At 40.5% G+C, this 14,710-nt stretch overlaps 1 protein-coding gene across 1 annotated transcript in view; it reads right to left on the bottom strand.

Annotated features, from left to right (window-relative positions):
- Window positions 1–14,710, bottom strand: part of UTP4 (UTP4 small subunit processome component) — a 31,553-nt gene that overhangs the window by 11,890 nt on the left and 4,953 nt on the right. The window contains exons 3-9 of the mRNA XM_027076079.2: window positions 14,385–14,576; window positions 13,160–13,244; window positions 11,329–11,418; window positions 8,513–8,724; window positions 1,757–1,928; window positions 1,562–1,653; window positions 265–361 (exon numbers count right to left, since the gene is read on the bottom strand). Coding sequence (XP_026931880.1) covers window positions 265–361; window positions 1,562–1,653; window positions 1,757–1,928; window positions 8,513–8,724; window positions 11,329–11,418; window positions 13,160–13,244; window positions 14,385–14,576 — 940 coding nt within the window. The remainder of the gene's footprint in view (window positions 1–264; window positions 362–1,561; window positions 1,654–1,756; window positions 1,929–8,512; window positions 8,725–11,328; window positions 11,419–13,159; window positions 13,245–14,384; window positions 14,577–14,710) is intronic.

Genomic DNA, 14,710 nt, shown 5'->3' on the forward strand with positions numbered 1-14,710 from the left:
TTGCTCCCAGGGCAACCTTCACCTCCACTATGCCCTGCAGGGCACCTTACAGAATCATAAACTTTTAGTATATGACCCAGTAACCTGCTAACAATTCTAACACTCTGAAGAACTCCTTTGGTCTCTCCCGTGGCTGGGAAAACCAGAAGTTGCCAAAGACAGAAAAATACTTCCATTTTTCCACAAGCACAATTTCAACTGCAATTCTAATCCCTCGCTTCTCTCTCCAGTCCTCTTAGTGGAAAAGACTTTCTCTCACTGTACCTGTTGCAACTGTAGATCCCAGTCGCCACAGTTCCAAGTGATGAGCAAACTGGAAAAGGAGAAGGTGCCTCTTTTTTGAACAGGAAATGAGACGTCGCTGTATCCAAGAATTGAAAAGTGATAAATAAGCAGGGTTATTTATCGCCTCAGTACTAGATACAGGAGCAACATCCTAGCACGTTTTTTACTGATGAAATCCATTTACTTCATAAAAATATCCTAAGTACTACCATATGTCAGTACTGTCCTAGGATCTAAGAGCATAATGATAAGTAAAAATATAGCTACTGCCCTCGAGCTTGTAGTCTAAAAGGATTGACAAAGAATTAAACAGGCAGTTGCACCAAGTGTGTTAAGAATTTTAATAGGACTAAGCACAGCATGTGGTGAAAAAAAGTAGAAAGGATATCCAATGTAGCCTCATAAAGCCAGGAGCCCTGATGAGGCTCATTAGTAAAGACAAATCAGGCAAAAAAAGGTAGGGCAGGACGTTCCAAGAGGAATGGCATATGAAATAGCTCAAAGGTAAGAGAGCATTACAGAGAATAAAAACAGTCTTTCAGCACACTAAACTAGGTGGGGGTAGGGATGAGGTGAAGCATGTGTTGGACAAGAGAGGGGAGAGAAGATGCTGAAGGATGGGCCAGATCAAGACAGGTTGCAGAGGCCATGCTAAGGAATTAGGTTATCCTGAAGGACCAACCAAAAGCTTTTAAGCATGGAATGATGAGCAAAGTTGTTTTTTGAATGGATCAATGGAGAACAGGCTGAAATGGAGCAAATATAATAAAATGAGATCATTAACAGGTGAATGCAGTTGAGAAAAGACACTGATTCAAACTAGGATAATGGCAGTGTAAAGAGAAATGACTAGATTCACAAGACAATGAGGAGGTAGACTCAGTAATGTTTACTGGTTGAATGGAACGTAGAAGCAGGTAGCGGGGAGAAGGGTTTCTAGCTTGGGAAGATGTCCTTTTACCTAGAAAGGAACACTGGAAGCCTGGATTTTCGTGCTCCCACCCAGAATAATAGAGTCCAGCCTTAAAAACAAAAAAACAAACTTCCCTAAACCACAACTATCCAGAAGAGGGAATGATTTCCCCAGAAAGTGAACTAGGAGTGTTGCTGTACATCTCTTGGCCCCTGTAAATGTTTTTACAGGACGCTTACCTCACAAACAGAAGAACGAAGAAGGTAGGTAACTATACAAGTCCTATAGATTTGCCCAGAAAGCGTGAGCTGTACTCAGTCTTATAGGACAGAGGGACGGTGGGGGCCAGGGGACAATACTTACATGGGGAAAAGTGATTTTTCGGAGAGCAGCATCGTAATTCTTAACCTCCACCTTCTCCATGAGAGGACGAATGACTAAGTGGGTGTCAGTGCCTGCAGTGAGAGGGGAGAGGGAAGGCAGCAGAGTTGGAAAAAGCCCCACGTGAAAATAACCAGAGCCGGGTAAAGCGGCAGCCTGGCAGCGAGTGCAACCCACCTCCAGATATCAGTGCCGTCGGGCTGTGGGCCACGGCTCGGACATCATGTGTGTGATGCTGGAATGGCTTTGTCCGCACCCACTGCTTCTCACTGCTGTTGGAAGTCACAGAGACCAGCTGAAAATGGAATACTGTCCCCTCGGCTGTGCCCACCACGAAACTGTCTTCTTGCTGAGAAATTAAATCATTAGGGAGGTACATTTGAGCAAAACAGGGCCCAGTTTGAAAAATATTCCCTGAGGTTTTCTGTCTGCACAGCTTAGGGGAAAACCTATGCCCAAAACTGTAAGGTAGGTTATGGGGTCTTTTTCCTCCAGAAGCTGACAATTCCACTAGAGGAGCAAGCTCACACACAGGTAATAATGTGCCCTCTACTGACAAAATTAACAATGTGTACCTCAAACGATTACAGTGCTTTCAAACATACAAACTAGACCCCATTAGAAAAACAACAAGAAAGATCACCTAGGAGTAAATTTAATATAATAAAAATGTATCATCAAAAGACTTGGAAACAAGGACTCAGATACGTGTACGCCAATATTCATAGCAGCATTATTCACAAAAACCAAAACATGAAAATCCAAATGCACATCAACAGATGAACAAACATAATCAGTATATACATATAATGAAGTATTAGCCAGCCTTAAAAAGGGATCAAAATTCTGATAATGGTATTAATGTGGATGAACTTTGTTTGAAAACATTATGCTAGGTAAAATAACTCAGACAAAAACGGACAAATATTATATGATTCCACTTAGATTTCCTAGAATAGCAAATTCATAGGGACAGAGAGTAAAGGTTTTAAAAGGGCCTGGGAAAAGGGAGAAATAAGGAGTTACTTTTTAATGGGCACAGTTTGTGTGATGAAAAAGTTCTGAAAATGGATAGAGGTGATGGTTGCACAACACTGTGAATGTACTTAATGCCAGTGAATTGTACTTAAAAATGGTTAAAATGGCGTATTTTCTGTTATGTACATAAACAATAAACAAAAAAAAAGTACTGGGAATAATGGAAGAAAGACTGCAAAACTGTATTCAAAACCTGAAGCTCATTGCCTTCTTTTTTAGGGATGAAGAGAGGGTGGGCTGAGGAGGGAGGGAAGTAGCCTGGTGGGTATCACACAAGGACCCAGGTGCCTGGTCCTCAGTTTTAGGCTCTCTCTCATCAGGATGTTGAATACTGTGATTTGTGTTAGTTTTAAAAGGCCTTAGTATGTCCGCAATTTTTAAAATTCCTTTGTATACTCAAAACCATTCTCATCTTAACTCCCATTTAAAAAAAAAAAAACATTTAACTTTGAGCAGGGGAAAAAAAATAGGATGGATCTTTGATAAGACAGTGATAAACCTAGGAACCTGGACCAGCAGTAACCAATCAAACAGTACCAAGACTAGGTTAGTCAGGTAAGAAAAATGAGATATCTAAACACGTATGAACATGTAGCTGGATCAACTACACACTCGCTGTGTTAAGAACCATATATATGTCGTATAATCTCTAGTCCTTGAGTAACCTGCAAGGTTAAGTGACCATTTGCCCTACAAGGAGAAAGTGTGAATGACTTTGAAATAAATGTAAGAGGGGCGCCTGAGTGGCTCAGTCAGTTGGGTGTCCGACTTCAACTCAGGTCATGATCTCGCAGTTCATGAGTTGAAGCCCCGCATCAGGCTCTGTGCTGACAGCTCAGAGCCTGGAGCCTGCTTTGGATTCCGGGTCCCCCTCTCTCTCTGCCCCTCCCCCACTCACGCTCTGTTTCTGTCTCAAAAATAAATAAACATTAAAAAAAAAAGAAATAAGCATAACAAATACTGGTATCCTTGTTCAGGGAGCACTTTGTCTTGGAGCCAGTTTACAACTCTATAAACTCTAGTACTGAGAGTTAGGCCAAACAAGTTTGCCTGATGGAATGCAACTGCTTAACTGCTCTGTGGACACGGAGTTTTGCAACAATTTGTAAACTCATTTCAGCATTCCTAATGGCTGTACAGAACTCTGTGTTTGTGAAATTGTCCTTTGAACTGCTTATAACATCTTACTGGTTTCCTTGTTAATGAGTTACAGAAAATCTCTGACATTTCCATTTCACGTTTGTATGAGTAAGGATTTTATCTCCACCCCCCCCACCCCGCCATCATCATTGAATAGCTCTTTACACAGGTAAGGAAACAAACTTCAAGAGGTCTACAGATACGACAAAGACACATGGCCATCTGCCTTCAAAGCCTTTGCTCTGGGCACACCACACCACCTCAATCTTGTGCCAGCTCTCTTTGAGGTAATTTGCAGGCACATGATTGTGAGAAGGAAGGAAAGCGTATCTGAAGGACAGCATATAACTTAACCCAAACCAGCCTCTCCCTTTCCTGCTCTAAGGATACTATTTGAAAACCATTATCCAAGGAAGAGTGGAGATACTGAGCAGCTTAGGAACTTACACACTGTCCTCCACACCCAACTAAACAGTTTATTTATATACAAGGGGTGGGGGGCAGTTTGTACAAAGTCCCACCAAAAGAGAGGGACCAAAAAGACAACTCTAACTCACTCCACATCATCTTTCCCCAAAGTAGAATCATAAAAGAACTGAAAAGGAAAAAAGAAAACACCTTTCTCAGGGCACAGAGGGAACAAACCAAGGCGAACGCTGACCTGAAAAGGGAGGGGGAAGTGTCCTAATTTAATCACAGAGTGACTGTTTCACACAGAAAAACAATCTCAAGACTGACCTCTAAATGAAAGCAAATGTTCCCTACAACTCTCTGCAGGAATCAGTACTTGCCTACTTGATAAGGGTGAAAGACATCTAAGAAGATCAAAGGACTGGGTATTTGCCACCATCCACTCTTCAGTCAATGAAAATCCATTAAAAAGATATCTAAAAATAATCAACTGTGCTGGCAAGAGAATGAATGTAGTGGAGAAAACCCTTGAAATTAGGATCAATTTCAAAAAAGATGTGAAAATGCCAATACCACACTCATTCTGTGGCACGTACTGCACTTAGCACTCTACATGCACTACCCAATTAATCCTTCCCAAACTCTATGAAGTATGTATTACTAGCATCCCTGTTGTCACAAAGAAAGAAACTAAGATTTAGAGAGAAGCAGCCTGCCCAAGTAGCCTAAGTGCTACAGTTGGGGTTCAAAAGCAAGTATGCCCTAGTTCATAGGGTATGATAAGCATTTTGAGGGCTGGAATTTGTACAATTACATTTGTCCACTAAAAAAATAAAAATAAAAAAATACGTAACAGTTTACTGACTCTCAGGCACATATTTGCCCACATTTAACTATCTTTGAAATCAGGATATCTTCTAGCTTTCAACCTAATGCATATGTATTATTTTCAGATAAAGAGCAATATCAAAACTTGCAGAATGGGTGGCACCTGGCTGGTTCAGTCGGTAAAACATGCAACTCTTCATCTCAGGGTCATAAGTTTAAGCCCCAAGTTGGGTGTGGAGCCTACTTAAAACAACAAAAACTTGCAGACTGGTTGTCAAAATCCTGAAACAAAATCTTGGGACTACAGTAGGACATCATCTACCAACACTATGGATGGCTGAGAAGCATGTGTGGGAAACATGGACCCTGATGACAGAGTTGAAAGGTGATTCAGAGTCCATCTGTACGTGTGAAGAAGTTTTGGGAAAACCTTATTCACTTTATTTCATTCATACTTTCCTGGTTATATATGCACAAGACTAATATAATAAAAATGTTATGCTTTGGTCTCAAAAAGCTCTTCAATAAGAACTATTTAGAGAATAACTATTTACAAGAATGATAATAATTTATAAGAATATGAATTCTATGTTTAAATTTTTTTTAATGTTTATTTTTGAGAGAGAGAGAAACACAGAGCATGACCGGGGGAGGGGCAGAGAGAGGGAGACACAGAATCTGAAGAAGGTTCCACTCTCTGAGCTGTCAGCACAGAGCCCGATATGGGGCTCGAACCCATGAACCACAAGATCATGACCTGAGCCAAAGTCAGATGCTCAACCAACTGAGCCACCCAGGTGCCCCAAAATTCTCTGATTAAAAAAATATTGTGTCAGTTTAAATCATAATAGTGTGTATTACAAAATACAAATTTTACATTTCAAGAAAAGCACTGTTATAATTTAATTGGCAGTGTTTTTTCTTTCCCATGATAACAAAATTATGGCATGTCTTACAATCATTTGTATCTAATGATTCAATGCAATACAGTAATTATAGGCACATGGTAGAAGAAAGATCAAATAATAAAATGGTATACAGTACAAATTAAGCCTGCCTCCTGCCTGCCAGCCCCAACTTTAAAATTACCATTAGCGTTTTTTTAAATATATATATATATTTTTAACGTTTATTTATTTTTGAGACAGAGAGAGACAAAGCATGAACGGGGGAGGGTCAGAGAGAGAGGGAGACACAGAATCTGAAACAGGCGCCAGGCTCTGAGCCATCAGCCCAGAGCCCGACGTGGGGCTCGAACTCACAGACCGCGAGATCGTGACCTGAGCTGAAGTCGGACGCTTAACCGCTTAACCGACTGAGCCACCCAGGCGCCCCTATTACCATTAGCGTTTTAAAAAAATGTTTATTTATGGGGCGCCTGGGTGGCTCAGTCAGTTAAGCATCCAGCTTCAGCTCAGGTCACGATCTCGCGGTTCGTGGGTTCGAGCTCCACGTCGGGCTCTGTGCTAACAGCTCAGGGCCTGGAGCCTGCTCCTGCCCCTCCTCTGCTCATGCTCTGTCTCAAAAATAAATAAAAACATTAAAAAAAAATTATTTTAAATGATTATTTATTTTTGAGAGAAAGAGAGTGAGTGGGGGGAGTTGCAGAGAAGAGGGGGAACAGAGGAGCGCAGGTGGGCTCTGTGCTGACAGCTGAGAGCCCAATGAGAGGCTTGAACTCACAAACTGCGAGATCATAACCTGAGCTGAGGTCAGACACTCACACCAACTGAGCCATCCAGGCGCCCCTACCATTAGCATTTTTAATCTTTTCAGAAATATTATAAGTATATATATTAGCAAAACTACATATGCAGAAAATATCAAACATAAATATCTAACACAAAATCTGCTTCTTTTCTTAATACACTACTATGTACTACTTCATGCACTATACTGTGCTACTTTTCCCCCTTAATGTATTCTCGTAATTGTTACATAGTAACAAATATCCACATCTTCCTTGGTCTTTGAAACATGTGCATAATATTTGAGTGATTACACTTTAAAAAAGCACCAGGGCACCTGGGTGGCTCGGTCAGTTAAGCTTCTGACTTCAGCTCAGGTCATGCTCTCACCGTTCGGTTCGTGAGTTCGAGCCCTGTGTCAGGCTCTATGCTGACAGCTCAGAGCCTGGAGTCTACTTCAGATTGTGTGTCTCCCTCTCTCTCACAAAAAATAAACATTAAAAAAATCTTTTTAATGGCACAAAATTTAATAATTAAGTCTTAAGTTTAATAATTACAACCATTTTGGATCAAAACTCGATTTTTTTAAACATTTCTCAAAAATACATTTCTCAAAAATATTTATTTTTGAGAGAGAAAGGGAGCACTTGTGCGAGCAGGGGGAGGGGCAGACAGAGGGGGACAAAGGATCTGAAGTGGCTCTGTGCTGACAACAGACAGCCCAATGTAGGGCTCGAGCCCACCAACCATGAGATCATGACTTGAGCTGAAGTCAGATGCTTAACTGACTGAGCCACTCAGGTGCCCCTCAAAACTCTATTTGAAAAGGAAAATTTCTCTTGGTCATTTCAACTTGTTCTTCATTACACTTACATGTGACATCTAAATGTTTCACAGGGCTTTAAGACCCTTCAAATTGGTCTCATGGAAAATCTGTGAAGTGGGATAGAAACAACTTATGGGCAAAAAAAGCCAGCATGAGTGATCTCTACTCATATTGCATGTCCACACTTAAGACACCAAACAAGCCTCAAACTAAGAAGACAAAGGATCTTGTCAGCAAATCTCGAAGTCACTTTCCATGCCCCACTGATAAAACAGCCAAAGGTTTCTGATTAAGAATTGATGTTACCAAAAGGGAAGAGGCACACTTCTTCAACACGAGTCTGCTTAAGTCTTACTAAAATAGGCAAAATTTAATATTTTCTTTTTTTTTTTAATTTTTTTTAACGTTTATTTATTTTTGAGACAGAGAGAGAGAGAGAGAGCATGAACAGGGGAGGGGCAGAGAGAGAGGGAGACAGAATCTGAAACAGGCTCCAGGCTCTGAGCTGTCAGCACAGAGCCTGACACGGGGCTCGAACTCACGGACTGTAAGATCATGACGTGAGCCGAAGTCGGAAGCTTAACCGACCAAGCCACCCAGGCGCCCCAAAATTTAATATTTTCAAAATCATCTAATAAAATCATCTAATTTCCCAAGATAGGAAGCAGGAGAAGAACTGTACAAAGAGGAAAATAGCACCTCTCAAGGTTCTTCTAGGATACTTGTGGCCTATCTAAATCAGACTGGATTAACTGTGGGTGGGGAGTGACTGAAGAAAACCTCCCTGCTAACTAATCTAGAGAATATTTTCTAACTAGTTTTTAAGAGAATATGAGGGTTCAAAGAAATTATGTGGGTTTCAGATGCATTTTCCTAAACTCATCTTCCTTCAATGCAACACTGAAGATTAGGGAACACCGTTTGTGTTACGTTACTGATACAGCCTTCCCTACTCATCCCCCAGGTTATACAGTAACCGTTCAAAACAGGGACCATACTCACATCAGATACGGCAATAGACTGCACATCAGCATTTGCAATGAGATGGTTCTTCACAAGTGTCCCAGTGGCTGAGTCCCAGAACTGCACCTTCCCAGCAGAGTCCACACTTATGACAGTGCCATCAGACAAGAAGGCCACGCCCCATATGATACACTTCCGCTTAGACACACCCATATACTGCCTATCCACCAGCATCTTATGAACAGCGCTCCCTGAAAAATAAGAAAAGCCCAAATTTGAATGGTACTTACCTCTTTTGTCTTCAAAACCCGCCTGTGGTAGGCATCTATTAAGTCAGCTGCCTGAGCACATAGCACAAACAGCCAGTAAATAGTAGTGCTTAACTGTGGTAAACTCAGTCTCGGAACACCAAAATGGTTACCTGAAGATTGTGGGGGAGAGGTGGGAGGGGTAGCTGGAGACAGAAATTTGGAGGGGCAGGGGAAGGTGAATTGAAAGAGACATTTGAGACTTCACTTAAAACTGCCTAACTGCAGTGTGCACGATATTTGGCTCTTTTCTAAAACCCCACGGGAAAGGGGGAGAATAAAACAGTACAAAATTTGGGGAATTAAAAAAGCAAACATGGAATGGTAACTGATGTAGCAGAGTCCTAAAAGTAGTATGTCTCAAGTCAACAGTGGGGAAAGACAAGAAGCCACTTGATTTATACCATGAAATCCTTAAAAGACTTGGGAACTGCTGATGCCCAAAACTCTAGAAACAGAAGTTAAAGTGGAACTAAAAGGAGAAATTAGGTTGAAAGTAAGTTTATGAAACTTAACATCCTTCAGATACCTATCCCCTAACTAAAAAGCCAGGCAACTCCCCAACTCCACCTCAAACAAAACTGGAGACTTACTCTCTGAAGAGAGATACCAGGAACAACTGAGGGTAGGATTACAATATGGGAAATAAAGTGAAATGTTACTAACTGAATGTTGAGAACACTAGTTTTCTTCTCAGAATTTATGTGGAAAGGCATATCATCATCAAGCAGGAGAATTAAAAAAACATTTCTGGGAAACATGACCAGCACAAGGAAGATGATTTAAAAAGCCAGTCTCCTTAGAGTTTCCCCAAACTAACAGTCCAGTCAGATCATTCTTCAGTGGAGCCCACGAGCAGTAAGCTCCACTCTTGTGGTGAGGAAAGCCATCACCAGACAGGTGAACAAAGCTTTAATATGAAAGGCAGAGGCCAGAGAGAATACCAGAAAAAAATGAATACCAGAGAGAAAACAGCTAAGATGAAGAATACTTGACAAATATAATCTTGAATAGCCTTAGAAAGAGAAGGCAGTAAATAAGGAAACAAACAAAAAAGCACTATAAAAAAAAACACTCAGGAAACCAAAAAGAACTTTGGAAATGGCAGAAATGAAAAACTCAGTACAGGACTTAAAAGATAAAGATAAGGGGCACCTGGCTGGTTCAGTCAGTAGAGCGTGCAGCCCTCAATCTCGGGGTTCTGAGTTGGAGCCCCACATTGAGTACAGACAGTACCTAAAAATAAAATCTTCAAAATCAGTCCATCAATAAATGATAAAGAAAAACTCTCAGGAAACAGAATAAAAAGTCAGAGATGAAAAATAAGAGGGGGAGGGGCACCTGGGTGAGTCAGTGGGTTGAGTGTCCCACTCTTGATTTCGGCTCAGGTCATGATCCCAGGGTTGTGAGTCAGCTCTGTGCTGATAGCACGGAGCCTGCTTGGGGTCCTTTCTCTGCCCCACCTCTGCACACACACACACTCTCTCTTACAAAATAAATAAATAAGCTATAAAAAAATAAAAGAAGGCTCTGTGAGAGAATCATTCAAGATAGAAGCCTGGGTGGCTCAGTCAGTTAAACATCCAACTTCAGCTCAGGTCATGACCTCATGGTTCTTGAGTTTGAGCCCCACACAGGGCTCTCTGCCATCAGCACAGAGCCCACTTCGAATTTTCTGTCTCCCTCTCTCTCTGCCCCTCCCCTGCTTGTGTGCACGCTCTCTCTCTAATAAACATCAAAAAAAAAAAAAAAAAGATAAAAGCGATAGAAAATCAGATTTATATGAGCCTAATTTATGCAACTGGAAGAATCTGATGAGTCAAATGTATAAATATACATTTATATATGTGCAAGTAAACATCAAAGAATTAGCTAAGAGTTACAGGTGGTCGCCTTTGAGGAGTGAAAGAAGGAATACAGGGGGACTCCTGCTTCTTTGTAACAAGCCTCAAGGAGTTCTTCTTTGACTATGCGTGTATAACAGACAATAAAAAATTTGCTTAAGCATGAAGGAAAAAGAAAAACGAGACAAACCAGATCTGTTTTACTTCCCATCTTGGATGGGAGTACAGATGGGCCTATTGAACAAGCTGAAGTCAGTCTCATCACTGAAGGATTCCATATTGCAATTTTTCAGGCCAAGAACAGAGAAAGTAGATGGTTCTCTACCTTTCTGATCTCATGCCTCACCAATTATGGTGCTAAGACCTAGTGTTCCTCAGAGAGGCACTTACTTTTACCAAGGTCTGGTATACACAAGTATTTTAACTGATCCTTCGTAGTAAATGTCTTATTGCTCCAGGGGGAATTTTCAAATGAATTCTTATTATAAATAAGATAAAAAATATCCATCTGATTGAAGAAACAGGATTCCCCCAAAAGCAGCAGTAGCAATCCAAGAAAGGAGTGAAATCCATGGCTAACATCTCAGAAGGTTAAAGAGAGGTTAGGCCCTAGAGGTCAGTAAAAGCACAAGGGCTCAAGCTTTTGGAAACTAGCAATGTGAATCAAAACCCAAACCCCAAATGAACTGAGAAAAACAGTCACCTGATTTGACATCAAACACACTAATGTAGTCTATGGAGCCAGCTGCAATGTGGGTACCAGAGGGATGCCAGCTGAGACTCAGGATGCGACCTTGGGAGTTGTACAACAAAAAAAGAAAAGGACATACACATAAATACACAGTAAAGGGTAACTGAGTTCTCCTTTGACAATTACCTACAGGTCTGGCGTTCTACACTCTTAGCTCTCATCTACTATGCTCTGGTGAAGGACTGTTTTAGAACAGATGAGGATCAACTCTGCTCAACTCTGGAATCCATAATGAAGTATTTAATATCACTTTAATAATGTAGAAACGGTTGATGGGAGTATAAAGAAACACAACATTTTGAGGGCGACCCCTTTTGAGGGTGACCTGTTAAGAACATAACAAAATTTAAATATGCTTATTTGGCTCAGCACTTTTACTGGGAATTAATCAAGGAGAAATACTTGTAGGAATGTTAAAAAATATGTATATTGGAATAGTCATTGCCGTCCTGGTTGTAGTAGTGAAAAACAAAAAATCCATCAATAGGAGCTTGGTAAATAAATTATGGAACACCATTAAATGGAATGCCATGTAGACTGGCATGACTGGCATGGAAAGAGGTCTGTGATACACCAAGTGAAAAAACAAGCACAAGCACTCGTGTGTATTCATTTATATGAACATACAAACACGTCTTGAAGATTATTTCCAAAATGTTGCCTACAGAACAGAATGAGATATTTTCTCTTTCACACTTGGCTAAGCACATGAATTTTGAATAAGCATTATATCACCTTTATAATTAAAAAAGAACACCCAAGGGACACCTGGGTGGCTCAGTCAAGTAAGCGTTGATGCCTGATTTTGGCTCAGGTCATGATCACGCAGTTTATGGGTTCAAGCCCCATGTTAGGCTCTGTGCTGACAGTGTGGAGCCTACTGGGGATTCTCACTCTCTGCACCTTCCCCAACCACTTTCTCTCTCAAAATAAATAAACTTAAAAAACAAAACACAAACAAAAAAACAAAAAACCAAGCCTGGCTGGCTCAGTTGGTGGAGCATGTAACTCTTATTCTCGGGGTTGTGAGTTTGAGCCCCATGTTGGAAGTGGACGTTACTTAAAGATATTTTAAATAAAGAATATTTCTCTTTAAAAAAAAAATAAAAGAACACCCAAAAGGCATTAAAAACAAAAGGGACTCTGACTAGCAGATGAAAAATATTACTAACAGACACAGAATACACGGGATAGTTATTATTTTCTAAGAGTCTGCAAGCTATGGCGCAAAGGCCAAATCAAGTCCACCAATTATTTTTATAGATAAAGCTTTACCAAAGCACAGCAATACCCATTTATTTATCTATGACTACTTTTATAGAACAAGAGAGTTGACAGAGCATATGGCCTACAAAACCTAAAATATTTACTAATCTCCTGTTTTTACAGAAAAAGTTTGCCAACCCCTGCTCTAGAGGTGTCAACTGGGTGGAACATGGACAACTGTTTGCAAATTCTAGGTTTTAGTATTTATGCACTCTGTTACAACTTCAAAAAAAAAAAAAAAGAAAAAGTGAGAACAAAGTGACTTACACAGAAACATTAGCTTTCCTACTCTGGATTTCTAGTTTACTATATTACTTAAGCAGGCAACCACCACTATGCAACGTGACAGAGAAAGCCTGAGTGGAGGATGGCTTCGAGCACATACCCTATATTGAGGTAAAGTTAGTGTGGAGAGAAAACATTACCTGGACCCACGGGAAAACAGCCCATCCCCAGTGGCACAGAAACATAACTTCTTGTTGAGGCTACTCACTGCCCCCACCAAAATGACCCTTACTTTTCTGCCGATCAAAATTTCTTTCAAACTGGATTTTGTCTGGGGTGATTTGAAATAGCTTCACAGATCCGTCTTCACAGCCAACCTATTAGAGGAAAATAGAGAAGAGAAGCGTTTTACATAACTAAATATATGTATTTATAAATATAAACGTTTCTTCCCTGAAGCTATCATTTGCTGTGAAAGAGAAAAGTAGTTTGTGACAGGAAAAAAAAAATTACTGCTACCAAGAAACTGGTAGTGTATTCTTGGCAGGCTTCACATCCTAGCCAGAAAACAGGCTAATCAGTGGCCTAATTCCTGTATAGGACATGGAATAGAAGTAGGATTTCACAGCATACCTCTGCTAGAGACCCAGAGCCTAAATAAAACACCCATTAACTATACAATGTAAATGAAGAAACATCAAGATATTGTACAAATTAGTACAAATCAAACAAGAATCATAGGTTTATCCCAGAAAAATGAAACCTCTGGAAACACCCATTTTAATAAGTCTGTGTGAGGGGGGAGGGATAGTCTTCTCAGTCTGCACTCAATTTTTGAGACATTGTGGTAAAACAGTTCCACAAGTCAACTTGTGGAAGGACCTCTCAAGAAGTTGTAACATACATTAGTGTGTTGTCAATCTACAGAAGAATTTCGTATTAACATGCTATACTCTGAATTGATATTTATCATAAAACATAAAGCATAATAAAACAAAAAACAGCCTCCACATCTCCCAATTCCAACTAGTTTGAGAAATACTGAACCAAACGAACCCTCTCATTTCATAAATGAATAAACAAGGTCCAACGTGGCAGTAGAAATGATGTAAAAAAAAACAAGAGATTTTTTAAAGTTTTTTTTGTTGTTGTTTTTTGAGAGAGTGTGCTTAAGTGGGGAAGAGGTGGAGAGAGAGGAAGAATCCCAAGCAGGATCCAAGCTGTCAATGCAGAACCTGACACAGGGCTCAAACTCACGAACTATGAGATCATGACCTGAGCTGAAATCAAGACTCAGACGTTTAACTGACCAAGCCATCCAGCTGCCCCAGGACAAGAGATTTTTAATCCCCAATATCAATTCCAATCTTGCATCGTGGTTGCTGGAATCCACTTCAGAATGGAGTTGCTACATGTCATAATATAACTTAACTTTACTCTCCTGTAAACACAGGGAAGAATGTTTACGTGAGCACAAGAGAATTCTTGCTTTAAATTACCAATAGCTGCTTACTGACCAAAAGTTGAGACCCACAGGGGCTGACAGCCATGCTCCAAATGGGTCCTCCAAAAGCATCCATGGCATATTTGATGTTTAATGCCTGCAAATCATACTCGATAATCTCTCCATTGAGTCCACCACTAAAGAGTCGCTGTCCTTTTGCCCAACACAGAGCTTCTGTAGCCCGAGACTCATGACCTGGAAAAAACTACAGAAACGCCATAACATGTCAACCCACACTGAATTTATCAGCTAACAGCACTGAATGGTCACAGGCAACAACGTCAAAACTAAAAACACTTGCCTAGAAATGACTACATGGGGTTTTGTTCTACCAGAAGA

The sequence above is a fragment of the Acinonyx jubatus genome, chromosome E2 (assembly GCF_027475565.1).
Source record: "Acinonyx jubatus isolate Ajub_Pintada_27869175 chromosome E2, VMU_Ajub_asm_v1.0, whole genome shotgun sequence".
NCBI classification, from domain to species: domain Eukaryota; kingdom Metazoa; phylum Chordata; class Mammalia; order Carnivora; family Felidae; genus Acinonyx; species Acinonyx jubatus.